Below are 27,611 nucleotides of genomic sequence, written 5' to 3'. Positions count from 1 at the left end.
TACCAGTTTTCTTTTCTGATGTCTGCACTGTAATGAAATAAATGCACTAGCTATGATGCCAACAGACACAACAACAGTCTTCAGGCACGGTATACACACCCTCTCACCCCATCTTTCTGAAGAAAAATAATCTGCTTGATGCTGTATAAAATGCTTTCTTTTTAAATAATTTTAAATGTTAATAGTTGTAATAAACAGTTGATGTACTTTTAATATTGCTGTGGTGGCTTTTTGTGTAGCTTGTTTCAGTCAACAATTTTATTATTGAATGACAAACTACAAGTTTATGAAAAGAGGAGAAATAAGACCAGCTCAGTCAAACAGGATTTATTTCCAGTTCATACAAATTAATGTATTCACTAAGAACTATGACATCCACTAACTAATGAAAAAGTCTCATATCTTCAAAAGCACTCTGGCCTGTATGATTCTTTTTTTTTTTTTTTTTTTTACACAATATTAAATGAGTAATCATTTACAAACAATATAAAAGAGAAAACATATGCTTGTACTACTGTTCATGTCAATGGTGCATGTGATTGTATTCTGCCAAATAACAGTATATGACTACAGTGATCTGTGGCCATCACTGAAAAAAGATGTACACAGAATCAAATGGAGAATGAAATGAGAAAGCCATTACAGTCATGAGACAGAGATTAACTGCATGGATATGAAGAGAGAGAATAGAATAATGGAAAGAGAAAAAGACGGAGATATCCAACAGTGTCAAGTATGACTGAAGTCATGTTTGCATTTCAGGCAAAGATGGTTTCTTCCCTCCTTTTCTTGGTGAGAATGGTGCCAGGCTTATGCTGGGCGTCAGGATGGTTGGCGAGCTCAGGCGGGCATGTAGATACAGGACTCTCCAGTATGGCCTGCTTCAGGTCGTAGAACACCGACGAATCCTCTTTGGTCAAGAAGGTCATAGCTACCCCACTCTTTCCAGCACGACCCGTTCGGCCAATACGATGGATATAGTCTAATAGCACAGAAACAACTCAAAAGTTACTTTCAATAGCATTCTACACTACATGGCCAAAAGTATGTGCACACGTGCCCATTCTAAAACCATGGGCATTAACATGGAGTTAGTCCCTCTTTGCTGTTGTAACAGCCTCCACTCATCTGGGAAGGCTTTGCACTACATAATGGAATGTGCCTAAAGGGATTAGAACCCATTCAGCCACAAGAGCATTAGTGAGGTTGGGCACGGATGTCAAGTGAGAAGGTCTGGTGCGTAGTTGGTGTTCCAATTCATTCCAAAAATGTTCAGTGAGGTTGAGGCCAGGGCTTGGGCCATTCAAATTCTTCCACATGAACCTTGGCAAACCATGTCTTTATAGACCTCACTTTGTGCACAGGGACATTGTCATGAGGAAAAATCTTAATGCTACAGAATACAGAGACATTTTACTTAATTGTATGCTTACACCTTTGTGGCAACAGTCTAAAGAAGGCCCACATATGGGTGCGATGGTCAGATGTCCACAGACTTTTGGCCATATAGTGCTTGACACATCACTTCAATTTTGCTGGTGTCATTGGCAATTACAAAGTAATACGTTGAAAAGAAAGTAAGTCCCTGTCACATCAACTCTTCTCTTTTTTACACTCATCTATCATAAGGAGAAACAATGAATACTGTGTATTCCAAAAATATTGTTTATTTGATAGCAGTTGAGATGAAGAGGGCAGAGAAAAGGGAGAAGAGAAAACTCACCCTCAATATTCTTGGCCATGTCGTAGTTGATAACCATGGAGACATCCTGGATATCAATACCTCTTCCTGCAACATCCGTGGCCACCAGGATATCCTTGGCTCCAGCCTTCAGGTTGGACAGAGCAAACTCTCTCTGCTCTTGTCCTTTACCACCATGAAGTGTACAAGCATTGTACTGGGAAGAACAGAGTAACAGAGTAAGGAGGAGGTTTAGGTGTACCCGCTTTCCTCAATGCAGTCAAAGCAGTCAGTGCTGAGTCAGTGCATCCACTGTGCAACAAGTTTAAGACAACCAAGATGTATAAAAATACAATTTTACTACAATGGCAAGTCTAGCATAATATAATTACTACACAGGACAATAAACAAATACTATACACTATACAAGCTGCTGGATTTAAAGTTTTGGAATTCCACCCTCTGTGGCACATTTTTTAAAAAAAAATTATTATTACAGGATTGTCTGGGTGACTCACAGCAGCTCACGAACATCATATTATAGAGTATTTTTAATTTTTTTAGATTGGATTCAACGTTATTGTCACTGAGCAGAGTACAAGCCAACAAAATGGAGTTTACATCTAACCACAATTGCAAAACAGCCAAGTACCATTAAGTGTGTAGTGCAAGAAGAGACAATGATGTAGGGTGGCAGTAAAGTGCAAAATGACATGTGCATATGGAATTATATGGCATCAAAATAGTGCAAATTGCATATGTGAGTAATGAAGCCAAAGTTGAGAGACATGGATTAATGTATCCAAGACAATCCAAAGACATAACAGTATAGTAGCTGAATGTAAGGTACAAGTAGAAGAATGTGCAAGACTGTGCAAACTGTATAAAGTAAAACCATGTGCAAAGGTGGAAGTATGTTTGCAGAAAGTTAAGAATGTGCATACTGTGTAAATTATACAGAGTATAAACAGCATTAGGGGAGCTGGAAAAAGGAGGATTTGCACTGTTGTGAGGAGTTCAGCAGATTGATCGCTGAGGGGAAGAAGCTGTTGCCTAGCCTATTGGTGTGACAGTGAAGGCTTCCTTAGCGTTTCCTGGATGGGAGAAGAGTGAACAATCCATGGCTGGGGTGAGACCTGTCCTTGATGATCTCCTGGCACCAATGATGTGTTGGGTGGTTTTCACCACCCACTGGATGGCCTTCCATTCAGACTGAGCAGCTGCCATACCACACTGAGATGCAGTTTGTCAGTATGCTCTCGATGGTACAGCAATAGAAACTCACTAGTATCCGAGTAGATAGGTGAGCTTTTCTCAATCTCTGCTGCTGTTGTACCTTCTCGTTTAGGGTGGTAGTGTCCATGATGAAGCCCTTGGTCTTCTGGGTGTTGAAGGACAGGTTGGTGTTGGCACGCTACACCAGCAGTTGCTGGACCTCCTCCCTGCAGGCCATCTCAGTCATCACTGATCAGGCCTACCACTGTTGTGTCATCTGCTAACCTGACTGAGTCAGAGCCATGACATGTACACAGTTGCGGGTGAAGAGAGTAGAGGAGAGAGCTAAGCTCCCAGCCCTCTGGTACGCTGTGTTCAGAATAAGGGTGGCGAGGTGTGGTTGTCAAGCCAAACAGACTGTGGTCTGTTAGTAAGGACATCCAGGATCCAATTACAGAGGAAAGTGCTGATGCCTAGGTAGGTGAGCTTTGGAGATCAACTTGGAAAGTTTGACGGTGTTAAAGGCCGAACTGAAATCAATGAATAGCATTATAACGTAGTTATAACGGAGTTGCTGTTATCTATGTGGGACAGGGCAGAGTGGAGTGCTGTAGTGACGGTGTCCTCTGTTGACCTTTTGGGGTGGTAGGCGAATTGATACAGATGAAGTAATGAGGGCAGGCAGGATTTCTAATGGGAAAGGAACAGTCTCTCAAAACACTTGGTTTGGGGGATGATGGCGACACGGCAGAAGACATTGAGGGTCATAGCAGTGGAATGTTTCGGCACTGGCAGAACAGCTGCTGTCTTCAAGCAAGTAGGAACCACTGCTTGGGCTAGGGACAGGTTGAAAATGTTCATGAAGACAGTAGGAGATGGATCTCAGTAGGAGGTGGATCTCCTTGTTCATCCATGGCTTCTGTTTAGGGAGTGTTTTAATTCTCTTACAGGTAGTGACTGGGACAGGTGATCAAATTGCCTGAGGAGGGGGAGGGAAATGACTCTGTAGGCATGAATAACATTGGTGTAACCAATTGAACAGTAGCATTGTGTCCTCGTTATCTTCAGTGGTAGCTGATGACAGTTGAATCCGGGTGTCCAAGAGAGCTTGTTGTTCAATAAACTGTTGAGCAATTGAAAAATTGTTAACTTGAAAAACCTGGTGAGATGTTGAGCCTTGCACTGTGCAGGTGCCGCTATCTTGTTATATACAATAATACAAATTGTAACAAAAAAAATCTTATGCCTTAAAAACTGAACTCCACAGAACAGAAGCATGATAAGCAAAATCATAACTCATCATATGTAGCAGATATGAGAATGTGGGAGCATGTAAATACACTAGAACAATGCTGAATGGTAAATGTGGGTAGTCCTGGGCAATATTGGTGCAAATGGTGATAGTAGTGGTAAGTGAATCTACAATACCCCCATTTTCTCCAGGGACTTGGCCAATACGTCGCACCCTTTCTTCTGGTTAACAAAAATGATGATGGGAGGCTCAAAGCCACGTGACAGGACTTCCAAAAGCTTTTTCCTGTTGCCAGTACAAAGAAAAAATGCATCAGAAGTCATACATTATGGAAACATATTTTGTGGAGTATGAAAAATTGCCGGTGCTCTTAATAAATATTGTATGATGTGTGTGTTCTTACCTCTTCTCTGCTTCTGACATCAGAATAACCTTCTGTTCCACTCTCTCATGTGGTTTACCTGCAGAACCAATGTAGACCACAGCAGGGCGCCTCAGGTAACTTCTGGCCAATCGCTCAACAGCAGGAGGCATAGTGGCTGTAAACATGACTGTCTGAAAAAGGAAAATAAAAGAGACATGGTAAAATTGGAAAAATCTAGGAAAAACAAACAAAAAACCCCCCATAAAATTACCCACAATTGCACAAATGCTCATTCATAAAACAAAGCATTTAAGGCACATAATTTTAAATGGCACACTTGGCTCTTCAGACCTGTCTGTATTTGTGTTTTCCAGACTCAAAATTTAATGTCATCTTCTCTGGATCTTCAGCTTCATCTGTGTCTGGTTTTTGATTGGTCACAGGTATGTGTTCCAAAATCTTCTGGACATCAGGTTCAAAACCCATGTCAATCATCCTGTCGGCTTCATCCAGTACCACGTATGTGCATCTGCTGAGTACCAGGTAACGATTCTCCAACACGTCAATCAAACGACCAGGTGTGGCTATCACTATCTGATGATGAGAACAATAAATATTAACATATCTAATACAACACTTCTTAAATCATTTTGATGTTTTGTTATTTTTGCGTTATTTTGTTATTTAATATCCTGGTTTTATGCACTAGCCAGTGACATGGCTATAAGAGACTGAAAAATGGTTCACACAAGTTATAAGTAAATTAGTCATACTGATACTCTAGTGATTTGAAACTTCATGAACCAAAGAACAAAAGCTACTGCTCTAAAAGCTGTTGCAATTCACATCAGATCACTAAGCAACAAGTCCTTCCTAACCGGACAGAAAATTATGATCTAGACTTGATTTTTCTGACAGAAACTTTGCCATACATTAGATCTAGTTTTATAAAGTGGTTTAGATATCGGGTGTTGATCTTAGAATTTCCAATCACTACTGTGTCTTGATATTGATTATATATATATTCAATATCTAATACATTGTTTCTATAGTAACACCTGATACACAGGGACTTGAATGGCAGACACACTTGATCTAATCCATACACTAATAAACGGATTTAAAAACATGAGGTTTAACAAAGTAATTCTTATAACCGTTGATGTGGTAAAGTGTTTTTTTTTTTTGTTAGAGCACACACACATTATATATATATATATATATATATATATATATGAACACCCATAAATGCCATAAATTTAAAAGTTTAAACCAATACAAAAGAAAACACAGCCTTCTTAACTTGATAAACGCCTCCTATAGCCCGCGTTACTCCCAAACCGTGCACGCTTAGATTTAAAAAAATAAATAAATAAATTTAAAAAATGTAAAAAGCCAAGATAAATAGGCAGCACTTATAAATGCCGAGACTGAGCCCATAGGAAAAATGTTCAAGTATCACTTCAGAGGTATGGAATTCGTACACTTCAGAGGTATGGAATTGGAAAAGTCAGAGTAACAAGTTTATGTAAAATATAATGCTGCATTACATCCTAAGCAGCAATTTGCCGAGTGGAATTGCGTCATGTTTGAGCTCGGCATGTTCGACAGAGGAAGTGGGAAAATGGACACCCCCATGTTTCTTATTTTGTTAGTAACAAGCTAGGCAGCTAACTCGGTTGAGTAACGTATAATTTCTCTCACAAACAGCAAACTGTTTGGTCAGTGTTTTAGATTTAATGAACAAATATGTCTGTATGTTGATTTATCTAAAGCTAATACTTGTATATACAGTGTAACTCATTTAAAGGTAAGAAGTTTTACTTCGTTTATTTCTGATGCTGTGTGCAGCCATGTTGATTTGATGTCACTCCGTAAACAGGGAAGGAACTCGGATTTGAGAATACCCAAAGTTAACGTCTCAGTTGCGGTGGCATTTCATGTCAAGAAAGACATGGTCCCCATTTACTGTGTTGAGAAAGAAGGGTCCACCATGTTGTGCAAAACCAGAAGCAGCTCCATCTATAGCAAATAGTGCAAATGTTTTTTTTTTTTTTTTTTTTTTTTTTTTTTTAAACTATCCTTTCTTTAAATCTCCTTTATTAAAAGAACCATTGTTTGCACTATTTGCTATAGATGGTGCTGTTACTATTTTTACAAAGTCCATTCTAATAAATAAAGTTAATAAACACATTGCATAATTTTTCAGCTGCATTATGTAAGAAAAAAAAAAATCGAAATCATAATCAAGAATCGTTCATAAAACAGATTTTATTTTTGCAGTACTGCCCATCCCTACTCTTTTTTTTGTTGCCAATTAATACTTTTGTTGCCATTAAATACTTTTAACTTTATGGAACATAATATATTAATAAAGTTAACTATTCTTTATGGTGCTATGTATGCATTATTTACATTTAATGACCATATAATGACTAGGGCTGGTCATTATAACCTTTAACTCTTAACTCTTTAACATTATAACTTTTTTTTTTTTTTTTGTAAATAGTTACAAACTGACTGGAAGAAGTTGATTTGATATAAAAAAAATTGTACTTAATCTTTAAAATTGTAAAATGCTAATTTATTTGCAGATTACATTTTTTCCTCCTTTCAGTCTTAATTATTTTTCTTCCTTTTATAAATAAAAATGTTATTTTTAAATATAAAAAAAGAAAGTATTAAACAGTTTTTTTTTTCTTTTTAAAGCAACACTACTGTGCTGCTGGCAGTAGCAAAACTGTACATCATAATACATATCGTGTATTGTACAAATGCCTTCGAGAATCATGATATTTTTGTCATATCAGCAAATTTTGGCTCCCTGTTAATAAAAGGGAAGAAAAATAGCATAGTTGCTGACCTCACATCCCATCCTAAGTCTAAAACCTTGGTCCTCTCTGGAGATTCCACCAATCACAGCCACTGTCCGAATGCCCAGTGGTTTGCCAAACTTAATGGTCTCTTCTTCAATCTGCTGGGCCAACTCACGTGTGGGGGCTAAAATCACTGCATATGGTCCCTGATCGGAATCCTCAAGCCTGAACACAAGCATAAACGTATGCACATTTGCGAACATGTAACACCACAGTATGATACTTTTCTATTGTTTTTATGATTATTGAAAGCCGTAATTTCACTTTGTGTACTGGTTGGTTTTAATGTTTGTATTTAGGGTTATAAAAAACAAAAAATCAGATGACAACATTTGGCTAATTCAGGAATTTTATATATACAATCATGGGAAAAAGAAAGTACACCTTCCTTCAATTCTAGGTTTTTATTTATCAGGGCACAAATAACAATTGTGTGGCCTTCATTAGCATAAACAAACAAATAACCTCGGGTGACAACAATATATATATATATAACCATTTTTTCCCAAAAAGTAAACCAACAGAAACCAGGTGGGGCAATATAAGTACACCCTTCCTACTACCACAATCTTTAAGAGAATAATTAGCAGCCAGGCATTAAAAAAAAAAAAATGAACAAGTTTAATTAATCATCAAGAAGTGTGACTACCTCTAACTAACTTTTGGCAGTTTGGTGTTCTGGAGAACTCAGGTGTGTCTCTACATCATGCCAAGAAGAAGGGACATCAGCCATGATCTCAGAGAAGCAAATGTTGCTACTGGGAAGTGTTATAAGGACATCTCCAATTTGAAATTCACCACTCTACAGTGAGAAGGATTATTTACAAATGGAAGACCTTCAAGACAGTTGCCAATCTTCCCAGGAGTGGGTGTCCCAGCAAAGGACAAACCGTTTAATGCTCAGAGATATAAAGAAAAACCCATGAGCTGCATCATGTGACCTACAGGCCTCTGGAAGTGCATTAAGTGTTTATGTTCATGACAGCAAAATCAGAAAAAGACTGAACAAGTACGGCTTTCATGGAAGGGTGGCTAGGAAAAGCCCCTTTTCTCCAGAAAGAATATGGCAGCATTACTTAAGTTTGCAAATTTGCATCTGAACAAACCACGAAAGTTCTGGAACAATTTCCTTTGGACTGGTGAGACCAAGGTGGAGAGGTGGTATCTGGTTATCATGCACAGCACCACATTTGGCAAAAACCAAATAAAGCTTATCACTACAAACACCCCATACCAACTGTCAAGCATGGTGGTGGAGGGCTGATGATTTGGGATTGTTTTGCAGCCAAAGGACCTGGGAAACTTGCAGTCATTGAGACAACAATGAACTCCTCTTTATGCCGGAATATTCTTGAGACAAATGTGAGGCCATCTGTTCAGCAGCTGGGTCATGCAACAGGACAGTGATCCCAAGCACAAGAGCAAAAAGACATCTGAATGAGAGACAGATAAACTCCTAGAGAAAACATTTACTTCAAATTATAGTTGATAAAGGTGGTTCAACATGTTACTGAATTTCTTCCCACCTGGTTTCTGAATGTTGGTTTAATTTTTGGGAAAAAATGACTACATGTTGAATTCTGTTGTATTTTTTTTATAAGGTTATTTGTTCGTTTATAGAAGTATAGAAGGTGAGGACCACACAATTGTTATTTAGTCCCTGATAAATAAAAACATAGAATTGAAGGAGGATGTACTTTATTTTTCCCATACACACACACACACCCACACACCCACACACCAGATTTCGCTAGCCTGATCTCACCTGTCAATCTTGGGGAGTGTGGTGATCCAGACCAATAGGGGAATGAGGAAGGCCGCAGTTTTACCACTACCGGTCTCGGCCACACCAATGATGTCACGGTTCTGTAAACCAATAGGAATGGCTTGCCTCTGGATAGGTGTTGGGTCCTAATGAAAAGACAAAATGTAAGGTTAAATTTGCCATGTGAAAATTAATAAAACTCATATGTACAGCTAAAAGATAATTTCCAAAAACAATTTCCCTCAAGGCTCAATAAACTAGGGCAGAGTTGGCACAACTGTTACACTCATCTCTCAATGCAGGCATGCAACTGTGCCTTTTAAGTGCATATACAAGTGTCCATTTGAAAAAATAGCAGGATTCGTCCATTCCTGCAGGAGATGTTCGTAAAAAGCCCCATTTTATGGCATTAGGCATATTAAAAAAGGGAATCCTGAAGAATTTACCTAATTTTTTCCCCCTCATGTTCAAAAACTGAAACCTATGCAGTTGTGTATACCTATCTCTTTTTTAGAGTGTTTTTAGAGTGGTGTTACAGTTGACCCAGGCATTGTTACTACTGCACCGCTTTGCTGGTACAATTGTAACACAGTACAGTACTTGGTCCAGTACAGCATTGGTAAACTAGCACATAATAAACATGTGCATGTTATTTGGGAAGTATGAAGCCTGTAATTAAATTATCACTGAGTAGCTGAACTCAATCCAATCTACTCAACCCATCTATTAACAGGGTGCATTAACACATTCTACTTTTTAGTATCAGCTTTTTAGTATCATACAGATATACACATCAATAAAACAACCTGGTGTAATTATGAATGTTAAGAGATGATACAGACTTAATAAACCAAAATATTCTTCAAACCTATGTTCATATTAGCTTTACACCCAATACCATTAAAAGCATAAGGCAAAAAAAATCATGCAAACTTCACTTTACGAGCTACAATAATGCTTTAACATATAAGAAGTCCACCTTGTAGCCGCACTTGTCAATGACCTCCAGAATGTGGGGGGGCAGCTCATATTCCTTCCAGTTGCGGATGGGGTTAGGGATTTTGCCTCCTTTAGTAGTGATGCTGTAGTCCTCCCGGAAGATTCTCCAGTCCCTGTCCGTCATCTCATCCAGCTTCTTCTGAGACCAGTGCCTGTCGTCCCAGCGCTGCTTGGCCTCCTTCTTGCGCATCTTCTTCAGACGCTGCCTACAGAGACACAACGCATGCAAAACATACTTTAGTAAAGCTCACACCAAAATTCAAGTTTCATGTGGACATGAAATTGAACTGGTGCAGTTTAGAGGAACGGTGTAAACATTTTGTTTGCATTTGAGTGACTGAGTGAGACAGAGAGAAAGACTCACTCTTCTTGTTCTTTTTCCTCCATGGTGCGTCTCTTTTCCATCAGATCTCCATAGAAACGAGACTGATCTCTTTTCTGCTGTTTGAGGTCAATGCCTGCAATAAATCCTCGACCATATAACTGCACCTGATGCTTCTCTTTATACCTGAAGACATAGAAACGTACTGTAATCACAATAATAAAACAAATGAGTGCTTATACTGAAAATTATTCTAACATTTATAAATCACTTACTATGAACTGGTAAAATTGTACAAAAATCCTGTCTCTATTTCAAGAAGCAGTTTAGTGAAGTCAAAATTGATATTTAGTCTTTATGTTTTATGAACTACACTATATTGACAAAAGTTTTGGGACACCCCTCCAAATCATTGAATTCAGGTGTTCCAATCACTTCCATGGCCACAGGTGTATAAAATCAAGCACCTAGGCATGCAGACTGCTTCTACAAACATTTGTGAAAGAATGGGTCGCTCTCAGGAGCTCAGTGAATTCAAGTGTGGTACCGTGATAGGTTGCCACCTGTGCAATAAGTCCATTCGTGAAATTTCCTCAATACTAAATATTCCACGGTCAACTGTTAGTGGTATTATAACAAAGTGGAAGCAATTGGGAACAACAGCACCTCAGCCACGAAGTGGTAGGCCACGTAAAATCACAGAGCGGGGTCAGCGCATGCTGAGGCTCACAGTGCGCAGAACTCGACAACTTTCTGCAGAGTCAATAGCTACAGACCTCCAAACTTCGTGTGGCCTTCAGATTAGCTCAAGAACAGTGCGTAGAGAGCTTCATGGAATAGGTTTCCATGGCCGAGGAGCTGCATCCAAGCCTTACATCACCTAGTGCAATGCAAAGCGTCGGATGCAGTGGTGTAAAGCACGCCGCCACTGGACTCTAGAGCAGTGGAGACGTGTTCTCTGGAGTGTCGAATCACGCTTCTCTGACTGGCAATCCGATGGACGAGTCTGGGATTGGCGGTTGCCAGGAGAACGGTACTTGCCTGACTGCATTGCGCCAAGTGAAAGGAACTCTTAATGCTTCAGCATACCAAGACATTTTGGACAATTTCTTGCTCCCAACTTTGTGCGAACAGTTTGGGGATGGCCCCTTCCTGTTCAAACATGACCAGTGCACAAAGCAAGGTGCATAAAGACATGGATGAGCGAGTTTGGTGTGGAGGAACTTGACTGGCCTGCACAGAGTCCTGACCTCAACCCGATAGAACACCTTTGGGATGAATTAGAGTGGAGACTGCATGCTAGGCCTTCTCGTCCAACATCAGTGCCTGACGTCACAAATGCACTTCTAGAAGAATGATCAAAAATTCCCATAAACACACTCCTAAACCTTGTGGAAAGCCTTCCCAGAAGAGGTGAAGCTGTTATAGCTGAAACTCCATATTAAACCCTACAGATTAAGAATGGGATGTCATTAAAGTTCATGTGCATGTAAAGGCAGACATCCCAAAACTTTTGGCAGTATAGTGTATATAGTGTAAATGCAGCAGCGAGTCTTTACTACAACCAGAAGATATGACCACATCACCGCTATCTTATCCACACCGCATTGGCTCCCAATCAAATTTTGTATTGAATATAAAATACTACCGTTGACCTATAAAGGACCGAATGGTCTTGCACTGCAGTACTTGAGCCTGCTTTTGATCGTTTATGATCCGTCATGCCTACTTCAATCAAAAGTTGCACGCAAACTTTTGGTACCTCAAATAGTGAAGGCTACAGCAGGGGGTAGACCTTTCTCTTATAAAGCCCCACAGTTATGGAACAGCCTTCCACTTAGTGTTCGGGACTCAGACACAGTTACAGTGTTTAAGTCTAGGCTGAAAAGGTGTTTGCTTGATCAAGGTTTTTGTGAATAGTTTTTTTCTCAGGTAAAGGAGCAGACTTGGAGGGTTCACAGGCTGTTTGGATGCTGTCGCCCCCCCACTCTCAGTGGTTGTCTGCTTTATGTCCCAGGGCACCCTCATTTTTGCGTAACCTTTTGGCTCTCCCTTTTAGTTATGCTGTCATAGCTAGTCTTGCCGGAGTCCCTGCTTGTACTCTGCACGCAAAGTACATTGTCCTTAACCATTACGGGACAAAAAGCATACCCAACAAGCCCCCTCTCTCTCCCTCTCTCTGTTGAGCTACACATGCTACTCCTGAGATACCAGCGATCCTGACCCCTTCTGCTCTCCAGACCTGCCTGATCCATCCTGATGCCCTACTTCTGGTTGGAGTTCTCATTGGTTGGAGGTCACTTGCTGCTGCTGGGGGTGGCCCCACATGGACGGCCTGAAGATCACTGGGATTGCTGGGGATGGAGACAGCTTTGGACTGTAGTTCATATGGGCAGTTGTACTGTGATGGCTTGGGACTGTGTACTACATTTGTCCATGTATAGAAGGGATTTTGTCCAGTTATAGAAGGGATTTATTTATAATTGCACTATCCACTGTCACCCAGATGAGGATGGGTTCCCTTTTGAGTCTGGCTCCTCTCAAGGTTTCTTCGTCATATCGTCTCAGGGAGTTTTTCCTTGTCATCGCTGCCTCTGGCTTGCTCATTAGGCATAAACTCATACATTTACAATTTATACCCTGAGTGTATTTATTTCTGTAAAGCTGTGTTATTTGTTACAATGTCCACTGTTAAAAGCACTATACAAATAAAATTGAATTGAATTGAATTAAATGTTTACATAACCAAACCAAACTAAAACTTTCAGATGGATTTACAACAGTTTTGTAAAAGGCTGATTTTCTTTCTACTCGCATGCATATGTTGATCACCTGTAATGATTACCCACTCATTTGCATCTAGAGAAGCCCATAAAACTCTGTTAAAGTTCTAGTGCAAAGATAGCTGGGAGCACGAAATGAACTATCAAGGTAAAGGCTAAAGGACAGAAGTGGAAGAAGTTATTCTGACTTACTTCTATTACAATAAAAATATTTGAAGCTGAGGAAAGAGGCACAAGCATTGGGCTTAGCCAATACAACAATTTGGAATGTCCTGAAAAAAAGAAACCACTGGTATACTAACAACCAGACACTGAACAGGTCAGCCAAGGAAAATAAAAGTTCATTGTGAGAGCTGTGAAGGATAACCACAGTGACATCACCAGCAACCTCCACAGGGCAGGGGTGAAGGTATCACAATCCACTGTTTGAAGAAGACTTTGAGAGCAGAAATATAGAGGCCATACTACCAGAAGCCAACCACTCAGCAGCAGTAAGAATCTTACTTACTGGTTCATGAAACCAGTCATCTCAGACTGGTTTCATGAACATGACAAGGAGTTCAGTGATCTTCAGTGGCCTTCTCAGTAGATCTGAATCCAACAGAACACCTTTGGGATGTGACAGAACGGGGGATTCGCAGCATGAAAGTGCACTTGAAAAACCTTCATGAATTGCATGATGCAATCATGTCAACATGGACCAGAATCTCAAAGGAATGTTTCCAACATCTTGTGGAATCCATGCCATGAAGAATTGAGGTTGTTCTGAGAGCAAAGGGAGGCCCTATCCAGTATTAGTATCATGTTCCTGAAAGTGCTTGGTAAGTGTGTAAGTGCAGTAATCCATGCAAATTATATGATTTGAAGGCGATCAAGTTGAGGTTTACATTAGTTTTGGTATGGGCAAATTTATAAAAACTTAGGAGCATGAGTAGAATACAAACTTTTTTCTCTAAATTTACAGGATTTCATGAATAAATAAATTTCTTGTGTTAACACTCGTATGAACAATTTACTATATCCAGCTTAATAAATGAGGCCCATTGTCTGTGACATAACATAGTACACTGAATAAAGGTTACATGTGCTCAATTAATGCAACTAAAAGCATCTAACTAAATTGTTTTGCTAATTTTCGTATTTATGCTCACCTGAATATTGAAATCACTTTCAATTTTAAATCACTAATAACTCTACAAGACACTGTAGCTACACAAACTGGTTAGATAATCTTTTTTTCGATACTCACAATGGGTTATAATCAATTGACGTGTCCTCAGAAGCATCCCACTCGAACACAAACTTCCTATCATTGAGGTGCCTTGTGCGACGCCGTTTCTTCATTCCACCTAGATAACGCTCCTGTGAAACAAGCAGGACCAATACAATTAAAAAAAAAAAAGAAAAAAAAAAAAAAAAAAAAAAAAGAAATCCACTACAGAACTTCATGTGCAAGTAAAATACATTTTCTACTTTCAGGTCTATATTTTTACTTATTAATCTGTTAACATGTACACAATGTTATATAATAAGTTGTTATAATTCTCCAATTTTATTATTATTAGGGGTCCAAGCACAGATGGTGCTGGGACCCTATTGTAACTTATTTTTGAGATTTTTTTTTCTCGTATTGTTATTATTATTATTATTATTATTATTATTATTATTATTATTATTAATCTGCCTTAAAATGAATCATGCAGACCAAACCGTAGTCGTCGGGACATGAAACATGAAACTATCTTCACAACATTCAGTTTATAAACAATATGGCCACCATGGATCAATCAGTTCTAAGGAAGCAGAGCTGGATTACTTAAACAGCTATAATTCTTGATTGGTGACATGGATTTGAACCAAACATAAAAGACATGTTCATTACAAGGTTCTGAGGACAGCTACAAAGTTTGGGGCCAACATTCTGTTCTTTTTAATCATCTTTTGCTGCTTCTTCTTATTATTATTATTTTGGCTTGAAAGAGTTTTTGAACAGCCATAAATCCAACAATTCTCACTTAATTTACACATTTTATTGCATCACATGGGCATGAAACTTGGTCAATAGGTAGTACTCTCTCTCGCTACTCAGGCAAGAAAGATGGGTCCAACTGGCCCAATGGTGATGCTAGGGCACAAGTGTTTATGTTTTGGTCCATAGCTCATGAACCATGAGTCCTACAAACATGAGTCTTTTTGCCACTGATTCCTTGGGTTCCAAACAAAAAAAAAAAAGGCTCAAGAACCATTTAGATCCAGCCACTTTAGATCCAGATTTTTACTTTTGAGATATTTTTGCTAACTATTCCTAGAATTTTTTTGGGCCTATCGTCACAATTTTGGTATCAAACTACTCAGAGTGTGAATCTCAATAATTATCAAAAACATGTTGACATTTGTAAACAATATGGCCACCACTTGTCAATCAGTACTAAAAAGGATGAGCCTTATTTACCCAAACAGCTGTAGCATGAATTCTTGCATGGATTTGCATGAAAATTGAAAGGCAAATACAGGATTAGATTTTGAGGTGATGGGCAAAGTTTGGGGCATGGTCATTCATAGGGGCAGAGTTAAGGTCAGATAACTGTTTCTCAGGAACCGTAATTCTGACTGAGTTTAAATTTAATATGCTGCATCTATGTGCTAATCTGTAAGTGGATTTTTGATGATGACCTATTTAATTAAAGAACATGGCCACCATTGGCCAGTCAGATTTCAGCAGGCATTTGACAGGGTTACCACTGAGCTATTGTCAAGAAACTTGAATAATAGGTTATTATTGTAGGTATAAATACAACTATGCCTTCAAATGGTACTAGACATTCATCACTCTCTCATACACTTCTGCACAGAACTACAGATGTATCATTTTATTTCACATTTTTTCATCTGTCCATCGACCTATAAAAAATTATTCACAAACATACTCAATCACTATGAAGACCTATGGTATATATTATGTATTTTTGTTACATTTTTCAATTTTTTTAATTATTAAATTTACCATTTCTTCAACAATAAAAAACTATTTTACTTATTGGCCTTTCAAATTTTTAGGCTTTTAACTTTTCTGTTCGAAAAACTAGAAACACTAGAACAACCACCTGGCCCATAACAGCCATCTAGCAACACCCTAGCAACCAGTTGAGTTTCCTTAGCAAACAACTGGGATCATATTGAAACCTCCTAGAAACACCATACTAACCATGTGGGATTCCATAACAGCCTCCTAGCAACAACCTACCAACCATCTGATTTTCCTTAGCAACAACAAGCTACAACCTTGCAGCCAACTGGGATCATACTGAAACCTCCTAGAAACACCATAGCAACCACCTGGGTCCCTACAACAGTCAGCTAGCAATATCCTAGCAACCAGCTGGCATAACATAGCTACCATTTAGCAACCCTCTACAAACCAAATTGACCTAACAGCACCCTAGCCACCAGTTGGTTTAGCCTAGCAAACACTTAGCAACACCGTAGCAACCAAATGGGTTTCCAGAGCAGCCACCTAGCAACACCCTAACAGCCAACTTGTATATGATAGCAACAGTTTAATGTTTTAACATAGCCTTTAGCCTTTTAACCTTCACACGCTTTACTGTTCATAGCAACCAATGGCAAAACCCCAGCAGCCAACTGGTTAGCATAACAACCACCTAGCAACACTTTAGCAACCACATGGAATATCAGAGCAGCATTTTAGCATTTATAACCTTTAAACATGTTTCAGCATTTTTACCATTCTACCCTTTACATATTATAAACCTTTCGACTTTTAAACTTTATATGCTTGTTACACAATTTTTTTTTTTTTTTTTTTACAATTTTGGATCAATGACAACATAAAATTGTAATATTGTTTAATATTTTTAGCATGTATACGAGGTTCTGTCTAGCCAACATCAAAGTTTGTTCACAAACTTTAGCCATCTAGTTTTTATTATTATTCCAGCTACATTTTGGACTCTATCCCCTCCTAGGATTTTTAACCTACATCCACAAAACTTTCAGAGATTATCCGATTTATCCACAAGGTATGCTTGTGCTTTTCTAAGGGATGTGACCTTACACTCTTTTATCTCCCCCTTTTTCCCTATTCACTTGAATGGGATTTATTTAAACTGCTCTAATTCATACAGTTCCCAAGCAACAACCACCATAATTCAAATGATCAAACTTGGTTACACTAGGACCCATCATATCAATTTCATTTCAGACAGATTGCACCCATCCTTCTCTTTCTATCCAGCCTTCATTATTCTATGGTTTTAATTCAATTTGACTATAAACTTTTCCCAGTGCTTAGATAGGAATTTACAATCAAATCTTTTTAGGTATTTAGACTCCCATACACACCAGACCAGACAAGACCATCTAGACCATCTCCTTCTATAAAAAAAGCAAACAAACAAATACAACAAAACATACTACATTTTCTGCACACATACTTAGAAACTTTACCACATATTTCACATTACATTCTACATATTTCAATAAAAAGCTCACAAATGTTTAACCCAAAGCTGCTCAGTTTGTGAGACTGCCTAATTTGTCACTGTTTCTTTTTGTTAAATATGGGAAATAAACCCTGAGGACTATGACTGTGGGCTTCCCTTTTATTAATTTTTTTTGATGCATCATCTTTTTGATAATCATTGTAAATCAATTTATCCTGATAAAATGTTATAGTCTTGAAATTGCTCATAAATCTAGTTCACAGCTGAGTGACACCAGACCGTGAACTCCTGCTAAGTCACTTCAAGTTAGCCACCATGCTGTAACATGTTTTAACACAACTTGTACATAAATACAAGGGCATGACTATAATATTATACCTTCATAATGTCAAGGGTAGAAAGTAAAAAAAAAAAAAAATATCTTTTTTCTAACTTTTGACATTTTAGCTTGGTAACCTCATTAAAGAGTAGTAGCACTGGTGTGATGTATTATGTGTATATTATGTCAAAAACACTCATTGCAAACCCTTGAGATAAAGAGAAATGTTGGAAATGAATTTATGAAAACTATATATTGGAATTTTCACTGTCTCGTTACCTCCTTTGTCATAAGTCAAACAACTCCCTCTCAATCATCAAATTGATCATGTGGACCTCGAACCATGTCATTAGCTAAGCGATTGGTGAATATTCGTGTCTGCAAAGGTGCCTATTTTCCTCTAATACAGGGGTCTTCAATCTTATCCACAGAGGGCCAGAGTGGCTGCAGGTTTTCATTCTAACAAAGCAGGAGCAACACCTCATTCCACTTGTTTAATCAGTTCATTTTGGTCTCCAATCAATTATCAAGTGTACCTCCTGTTTGGCTGGAATGAAAACCTGCAGCCACACTGGCCATTTGTGGATAAGATTGAAGACCCCTGCTCTAATCAATTCCACTTGATTTAAAACCATCTTTTTAAATGGTTATAAATCCAATTCCAGATAAAACTACACATATTAGACATCAAATTGTTCGTGTTGATCTCCCGTCACTAATCATGTCATTAGCTAAGCGTTATTACCCTACAGTAATGTCATTCCCCTACACTGTGCTTCCTGCTTCTCTCTCATACCAGCAATATGGATGGGAAAATGGAACAACTTAATTCTTCTGTTCATACTGACAAATTAGATTTTCTGTCTCATACCAGAAATATGGACAATGAAAGGGGACAAATTAGCCCAGGGTTAAATGTAACATTGTGTAATAAGTGAAGAATTATGATGTGTGTGTCTGCGTAACAATTGGCCATACTGACTGCATGCTGCTACTCTCGCAGTTTCTGCAGGAACTGCACTATCTAGTAAATATACACACCATGTTACACTATTATACTTTTCAAGTAACAGGTATAGCTTGAAGCTTTTATTTCTTTACTATATGAAAAGATCCTCACTTTGATTGCCTGAAGTTCTTTGCCCTTGTCCTTCTCCTCCCTTATTTTTTGTCGACTCTCATCATCTTCATTTCCATTGCTCTCTCTCTCCATCCGCTCCCTGCGTTCACGCCGCTCCCTCTCCTGAGGATCCTCTGTACCATGCAAAAAACATCATATCACAGGGTGACCACAGATACACCACTAAGAAATTCAATATCCCAACAAGCCTCATCAAAAAAATTTAGTATTCATTAAAATCCCATAAATTTGGAAAAAATATTCATATCCTCCCGAGTGTGTGTGAATTTCCACACAAGAAGAATAATAATGTCGACCTTGACTTGATCGATGATTTATATAGATTATACTGATGAGTTTAAATTGCTTACTTTTATTACATTTACAGAATTTAGCAGACGGCCTTATCCATAAGCCATAAACAAATTCCTCAGCTTATGGAAGATTTATTGCATTCTTCTTATTATTAATATTATATATTTTTTAATATTTTATTGACATAGAAGTGAGACAAAATACTTCCATTTCTGTCTTTCTGTCTTTACCCTCATCATTTGGGTGCTCCCAGCTGTCTGTGCACTTCAACCTCTATGGAGTTTTGTGGGTGTAACTACATGCAAATGAGCGGTGTTGGGAAAGTGCATGCACTTTATGGACGATCATGATATACACGCAAGTGCAAAGAAAATCAGTGTTTCCAAAACGTTTGTAAATCAAGCAGAAAATTTTAGTTCAGTTTGGCTTATAGTAATAGAACCTACAAAGCTTTAATAAAAGTGGAAAATGTTTATTTATGACATTGTGATATATATTTAAAAAAGTTCCAGTGATATATAGGTGCAAAGAGGCAATATCTGAATATTTTAATTTGATGGAATACTTGGGATTTGGTTTAATCACTCATTTTCCCCCAACAGGAAAGCAGTTTTTTTTTTAAACAAACACAATTTGCCAATTTGCTTCCAGTCCTTACCCAACATCTTCCTTCCAATATCCTGAAAAACCCTCCTTTTTCTCCTTTCCTCATCAATCTGCCGCCTCCGTTCTTCTGTCTGCTGCTCTCTGCGTTTCAGAGCCTCTGCCTCTCGTTCAGCCTTAGACAGGAACTTCGGCTACACAAAATAGAACAGCAATTATCTGCTTATTTAGGAGCAATAAATCACACACACACACTGAACACATAATGAATGCTACTCTTGCCCAAGGTCACGTCTGGTCAGAAAATAGCAAGGTTTGAAAAACTCTTTGGTTAGACATGATGTGATCATGAAGTGATCAAAATTGTTATTCAGGACATTGCATAGACGTTGCTTAATTATGCATATTTTGCATGATTTAAAAAAAAAAAAAAAAAAAAAAAAAAAAAAAAAAAAATCAACGATAAAGCCAGATTACTATTATTTTATGTTGCTTCTCAACATTTTGTAAGAGTAATTTCTTTTTCTCACCTTGGACTCTGCCTCCTCCTCTGCTTTCTTCTTAGCCAGCAACTCCTCCAAAGACAATGGCTGAACCTGAAATAGATTGAAATAAAGAGAAGAGAAATAAACAAAAAGGTACATAAGCCATTTACAAATAAAGAGTTCTATAATGGGGGTACCTTCTCTTTTTTCTTTTCTTCCTGATCTTCTTCCTCCATCTTCACATCTTTTTCTCTCTTAATTTTTGTATCTTTGGATTTAGGTGAAGTGCTCCTGAAGAGAGAGTACAAATTCAATAATGATAAACAGTTCCTATTTTCAATTTATCCCACTTTGAAGCCGACAGGTTTTGGTACCCAAATGTAAAAATTGGCATAGGGGTTAGTGAGAAGGCTCATACCTGGATTTCTTATTCTTGTCTTTGGCCCCTCTGTGGCTGTCCCGATCCTTACGACTTCTCTCCCTGTCCTTCTCTCTGTCTCTTTCTTTGTCTTTCTGTCTGCGATCTCTGAAGACCCAAAACAGAAAGAAGGCTTAAATTAATGTTCTGATAAACACCAAGACTGTCTAGGCCATACATTTTTCCAGCTGCCTTTTTCCCAGTTGTCACACACCCTTTGCATCATAATCATGTAGGAGGTCAACCACAGACAGACACTCCTCTGTTATTTATTTGCCAGTAGAAGCAATACAGAGGTGTTTATTTTGGCATTTTCACAGTTCAAATACGAAGCATCAAAACTTCTCGTGTTTGCACGCTTGACAAAATAGTAGCAAGCCTTTGGCTGTTCTCTCTTTTATAGCTCCCCCTCCTTTTCCCTACGCCCCGCTAATGCTTGCCTTGCTTGCCTTCTTTTTTTTTTTTTTTTTTTTTAAGAACCCACTGTTAAGTACATTAATTAAACCACGTCAAACAATTTCACCAAAGCTGCGTGCATATCTGAGACTGACAGAACTAGCTCACTGAAGTTAACGCTGTCTAGCTGTCTGAAACAGTGTAGCAAATGTGAGTACTTTTATTACCTGATTTGTGTTCTCTATGTATCAGGCACCTTAATTAAACCACGTGTCAAACTCAAGGCCTGCTGGCCAAATACATCTCACTGCTTGGCCTGCGTGAACCTGAAGCAGCCCACAGTGTCTATTACTCTATATTTCACACCTTAGATATACAGTTAAGTCCATATGTATTTGGACAGTGACACAAATTTTGTAATTTTGCCTCTTTACACCACCATGATATAAAATGAAATCACCATAAAACATGCATAAGACATAAAACATACGTAAGTCAAACTTGACATATATGTATATGCATAATATCTATTAATCATATAATTACCGCATATACACAATACCAATTAATATTAGCAACAACAGTAAAAAATAATATACATTTTATTATGATATTATACATATTAATATTATTATATGTAAGTAATTACTTTAGGTGTGATGAGGACATATAAAAAAATAAAACCATGATTGTTTTCACTATCATTTTTAAGGCACACTCTACTGTCAATCTTGCCATAAAATACCTTTAACAGTTCCACTGAAAATAATTGAAATAGCATGTTAATAATAGTTGGAAATTACACCTTACTTATATCTTGTAAATATATATCTACTTTTCTTTTCCTCTTACTGCAATAAACCTCCAGCAGGCTACTCATGTCTATGCTTATAGTGTAGCTATCTGGAGTGTAGCTTTCAAAAAGAAATGGAAAAATGCAGGATCCTAATTGGTTAATCCTGTTTCTTACCATAGTAGCTGGTAGCTAATAAAGTGTGATTAAACAAAGGAATCAGTATAGTAATTTATCATCTAATAGAGCCTCTAAAGGGCTTTTCACACTGTGCTTAATCCCGGGTTATCATCATTCTAAACCTCACTTAACTCTAGCTAGAGGAACGTTTCACGCTTGTAATTTATAAGCGGAGTTAGCACTCCTTTTTACCCGGGGTTATGAAACCCTGCTCCGAAGCAGTGTTAGGACCGCTTTTGAGGCATTAACCCTGCACTGCGGTGCCAAATGTGTACAGTGTGAAATAGTGCAGCGTTACAATGTTACGGCTAGATGGCTTAGCAACAGACACCCAATCAGAAATAGAACAGCGTGTGCCTCATATCACATGCTTTGTGCAGTCACAGAAAACCCTTGTGTTGTGTAAACAGTAGATGCAGCGTTTGAGGGGAAAAATAAAAACAATGTCAAATGGTGACAGAAATCTTGTCAACTGGAGCGAAGAGGAGAAATACGCTACTGTACAAGTAAACACAAGCCTCTCCATGCTTAAAAGGAATTTAAAAAAATATTATGAAGACCCAGATTATGAATACCCAGGATTAACTGTTAACCCCGGGTAAAGTATAAGCAATGTGAAACATGAAACAAGATAGCCCAGGATTCCATTTACCCAGGGTTTAGAATGACCCAGGGTTAACTCTGATAAGCCCTTAACAGTGTATTTATTTAAATAGTTAGCTCTTCTTTTTCTATTTTCAGAGCCTGGGTTACACTTCAGTATCAAAGTAAAATGCTGAGGTGACCCAGGAAGAATTTGAAATTGACACGCCTGTCTTGTATATGAAATAAATAATAAATAAAATTTATGGCAGTGTGTAAGGAAAAGTAAAATCAAATTTAAACAAAACATATGCCAGGGAGTCTGGAGGTCTCCAAACATTATATTCTAGCAAGCATGACTGTAAGACAACCACCCGGACATTTTGACTGCACTCCCAATCAAGAAAAACTAAATCCAGCCCTGGTATTAGTAGAATTAAAAGCTCATTGAAGCATTACAACCAATATCACTTTTATAAATGCCCCTTGCCTACTTTTCTCTGCTTTAGTCCCTTTATTGAAGGTATTACGGTATTTGACGATATTTTATTTGCCAAACTAACTTGACTTAAGCACAGCAACACAACATTTGCACATCTGGCATACTTTGCTTTTCTTCACAATGTCTTTTTTTTTTTTTTTTTTTAAACCAAGGCATGTCCATGCTATAGACCAAATCAGAATATTTGTAAACATACAGATTGACGGTACTTTCAGCAGGATAACTGAAATCCAGTCAATGGCAGAAGCAGCTTGTGGTAAATACAAACACAAGAAACTGAGCCAAAATCCTGGTGATTTAATGGTGTCAAATGGACACCAGTCCACAATTAGGTTTAGGTTCATTCTATTTTCCGTCGTTTTAACTCCTGTCCATTTGCTTTGAGATTTTTTTTCCTCACTGGTTTCGAACAATGGGTCTCATTTATTAATTTTTAGTAAAGCTGTGTTTGTTTAATAAAAACTGCTTTTCTGTTGGGGGAAATTGAGTGATTAGATCAAATTACAGCTATTCTATCAAATTAACATGTTCAGATATTGCCTCTTTGCACCTATATACATTACTGAACCTGAGAGTTTTTTTAAAAAATATTTTTCACAATGTCATAAAATGTCATTTTCCACTTTTATTAAAACTTTGTAGGTTCTACGACTATATGGCAAAGTAACACTGGGCCTCATTCATCTGTTTCTAAGTAAAATGGTGTGTAAATGTTTGTGTAAGCCAAACTCAAGTAAAATTTTCGGTTGGATTTACAAAAGTCTGAAAACACTGATTTTCTTTGTACTGGTGTGCATGTTTATCACCCTTAAAGAGAAAAGCATGCTTGCCCACAAAACTCCACAAAAGGTCAAGAATATAGAGGGCCGGAAACACAAAATGACTACTTAAAAGTTATTTTATTATTTTGACTCACTTCTATGCCAATAAAAAATATTTTGCAGTGTAACAGCATCTGAAAAGGTCAAAATCTCCAGACAAATTACAGAAAAGGTGAATTAGGTGTGAATTAAGTGAGGTGACAAGAAAATGGTGAGACATGAAAACGGAGAAGATCTCTCTCTCTCTCTCTTTTTTAAGTGCATCAGCCAAAGTGCTCGAGGTGTTGCACAGCGTTGAAGATGCCGTGGCAAACAGAACAGATTTAACAGGGAATATCATATCGGTCTTTAAACATCCCTTGCCTTAGGGCTATGTGCAGCCAGTCCAGCCCATCCTCTGTGTATACAGCAGTAATTCTTTTGTCATAAATGAATGACTTTTGGTATGGGCGTATTTTTGTATATTATATAATGTTAATAATATTAAATGACTGGGATTCACAAAATTTTCTCAATGGTATTCTTAGTTCCTGACTTAGTGAACTAGCATGAGGATGTCTTTTGGATGGAGTCTACAAAGCACTTCTGTAAGTCGCGCTGGATAACGCCATTTGCTAAATGATAAACGTAACAAAAATAAGCAATTTAAACTTGACAGTATATTCCATATATTAAGGTTCCGTAGTCCATGCAAACCAAACAAATGATTTGAAGTCGATCAAATCAAGATTTGCATTAGTTAATCTTTTTTTGCATAAATTCGCACACAGTAAGGAGCACAAGTAGGATAGGAACACTTGCCCAAAATTATGTGATATTCATGAATACCAAATTTCTTGTGTAAATACTCCTATGAAAAATTAAGGAATAAATCTGTTTGCATCCAGTTTGATGAATGAGGCCCAATGTCTTTTCACTATGTCCTATCTGTTTGCTCCTTTAGTTCCATTACACAAAAACGGGATTTGTTCAATTTTAGACTGACTACACAAGTTCAAAACCACTCACCTATAATAAACGTATAACTCAATTCAGTTTTATTTAAGTAGCACTGTTAACAATGGACATTGTCACAAAGCAGATAAAAAGTCAGTGTTTATTTTTTTTCTTGCTCTTTTTTAAGTTGCTGCCAACTTCCTCTTGCTTGCATGCTCAGCATTCTGACATCTTCGAAAACTATTATCATAAGTCTAAAGTATGACAATAGGACATTAAAACTATTTTTTAAAATTAAAATATATCATATAAAGTCAATGCTAAACAACCCATAGTCCTGTTAATAGCGAGGTGATCAGCATGGGAAGAACAAAGAGATAGAAATATAAAAATAGATTTAAACAGCCAACTTGATCAAATGTAGCTTTAGTAGAACAGGTTTGCAAATATAAACAAAAAAACATTATGGCTATTTTTTTTTTTTTTTTTTCCAAACTGGGGTTTTAGAGCAGGGTTTCCCAAACTTGGGGTCACTTGATTTACAAAGGGGGTGGTGAGAGAAACTCACAATTTATTAATAATACTTAATACACTTGATTTATTTTACAAATATCACTCTAACTATGAAAACGGATTTTGTGTTTTGAAATATTACTGCACTAGTGTAGCAATTCAACAATAGAAAAAGACAAATTTCCCTGTCCATATACTGCCACGAAACAAACTAGCTTTCTATCTCAAATCCCAAAATCGAGTTTTAAAGAGAATCTCTGTTGCTATGTCGTAACAGTAACTTCGGGCTATGAAATTGTGTGTATGTTACATACTTTTGCAACGATCAAGTTTTAATATGCAACAGAAAAATACTGTTATTGTAGGTAATACTAAAATGAACCTTTACATGAATCAGTGCTGGTATTCCCCAAAATAAGGTTTAGCCAGCTCTACCTGGCCTGACGAGCCTTGATTCTCAGGCCTCTGTTCCGACCAAGCCCTATCTTTTCTGTAAAATATCCTCGTAACAGAACATTGACCATTTCTGACCTGAAACAAAAATAAACTTAATGATAATGCCTTGGGTTAAGGTTAGGGTTTAAGGTTAACCTTAAACGTTTTGTTACTTTTTTCATGAAATTCACTGGAGTTGCTCTTTAAAGCACTGCCTGAAACCAGACTGAATCCCTGACTCCAGGACCACTGTTACACTAAAAACAATCAAACAATGAAATCTCTTAAAAACCTGTCTGCAGATTTAGAGCGGCTTCGTGATCGTTTCCGTTCACGTGAGCGATGGCGCTTGCGTTCTTTCCCTGGAGAACCCTTTCGATCACGGTCCCGGGAACGTGAGCGGCTACGTTTTCGCTCTTTACTCCCGGAGACATCCAGGTCTCTTTTTTCAGAAGAATCACCAGCCATCTTTGAAAGAAATAATGCACAAGACAAGAAACATTAATTGTTAACCTAACCTGACAATTGCATAATTCTAGGTGGAGATTACCAGCAGGCACAAATAAAGCCTAATATAAGCAAAGATGACAATATGATTTTTAATCAACACACAACCTTTACACTGCGCGTGGTGTGTTTTTCCAGCACCTGCATAATGTAGGTGAGGATCTGAGTCTTTTTGGGGGGGGGGGGGGGGGGGGGGGGACATAGTTAATTGCAGTAAACTCTGCTGTTGACTAACTGTGTTTACTGTTCCTAGTTCATTGTGTCCAAGCTGTACAAAGCCATTCCACTTCTAGAGTAAAAAGATGCAGGAGTTTGTAAATAGAGCCTATCAGCATGGGGAGAAACTGCTGACTAAACCTGGCAATAAGCTTTACGTGAAAGTATAAACATTTCATGCTGGCTGCAATAAGATGGCTAAAAGACATAAAAAACGCCAGAAAATCTGACGTTAGATGAAAGCAGGCTTTTTATCTAGAGAGGGCTCTACTTAAGAGCTAAACGCAGCTCAGTATCTTCATAGCTGCATTTTCTAGCTAAAGCACTCAACACTTACGACAAGATACACTAAATGGACGGAAATTCCCAGGACTTTCACTAACTTATAAAAGATAATCTCCTTAATAGTAATGCACAGCTACTCTACAACCTGACTTAATTTTATTAAGGAAAAGAAATTACCCTGAAGTCGAAAATAAACCGCTAACGAAAGCTGTGCGTTCCTTCTTCTTCTTCTTCGTCGTCGTCGTCGTCGTCCTCTTGGTCTTCTTCTGTGATTTGTATTGACAATTGGCAAACTGAATTAGTGCATTACCGCCATCTACTGGATTGGGGTGTGGACCAGCTTTAGAGACGTGAGTGCTCTAAGTGAAAATTTCCAAAGGAAAAGGAAAACAGATAAGGCGTCTGGAAGTTTCACGAAGCCTGATTTCATTTAAAGAAGTTTTTGACAAAACTAATGGGTTTATC

At 37.9% G+C, this 27,611-nt stretch overlaps 1 protein-coding gene across 1 annotated transcript; it reads right to left on the bottom strand.

Moving 5' to 3' along the window:
* Positions 1–428: 428 nt before the first annotated feature.
* On the bottom strand, positions 429–27,461 carry ddx23 (DEAD (Asp-Glu-Ala-Asp) box polypeptide 23). The gene is made up of 17 exons (XM_026920714.3): positions 27,324–27,461; positions 26,431–26,606; positions 20,981–21,088; positions 20,760–20,853; positions 20,608–20,673; positions 20,133–20,271; positions 19,160–19,293; positions 14,507–14,619; positions 10,517–10,660; positions 10,133–10,358; positions 9,154–9,299; positions 7,376–7,553; positions 4,864–5,106; positions 4,552–4,703; positions 4,325–4,433; positions 1,724–1,898; positions 429–982 (listed from the first exon to the last, which is right to left on the bottom strand). Exons 2-17 carry the CDS (start codon positions 26,604–26,606, stop codon positions 759–761), a joined length of 2,427 nt encoding a protein of 808 aa, XP_026776515.1. The 5' UTR covers positions 27,324–27,461; the 3' UTR covers positions 429–758.
* Between the last annotated feature and the right edge of the window lie 150 nt (positions 27,462–27,611).

The sequence above is a fragment of the Pangasianodon hypophthalmus genome, chromosome 16 (genome assembly GCF_027358585.1).
Source record: "Pangasianodon hypophthalmus isolate fPanHyp1 chromosome 16, fPanHyp1.pri, whole genome shotgun sequence".
In the NCBI taxonomy this organism is placed as follows: Eukaryota; Metazoa; Chordata; class Actinopteri; order Siluriformes; family Pangasiidae; genus Pangasianodon; species Pangasianodon hypophthalmus.
The sequence above is the reverse complement of the archived record's forward strand: the minus strand, read 5'-3'. Positions and strand labels throughout refer to the sequence as shown.

What these genes read in the sequence shown, in the direction of transcription:
- ddx23 (XM_026920714.3), bottom strand. Translation starts at nt 26,606, where the DNA reads ATGGCTGGTGATTCTTCTGAAAAAAGAGACCTGGATGTCTCCGGGAGT. An exon ending in GAGGAAAAAGAACAAGAAGA is followed by an intron (nt 10,359 to 10,516) that starts GTGAGTCTTTCT and finishes GTGTCTCTGTAG; the next exon opens with GCAGCGTCTGAAGAAGATGC. An exon ending in GACTTAGGATGGGATGTGAG is followed by an intron (nt 5,107 to 7,375) that starts GTCAGCAACTAT and finishes TCTCATCATCAG; the next exon opens with ATAGTGATAGCCACACCTGG.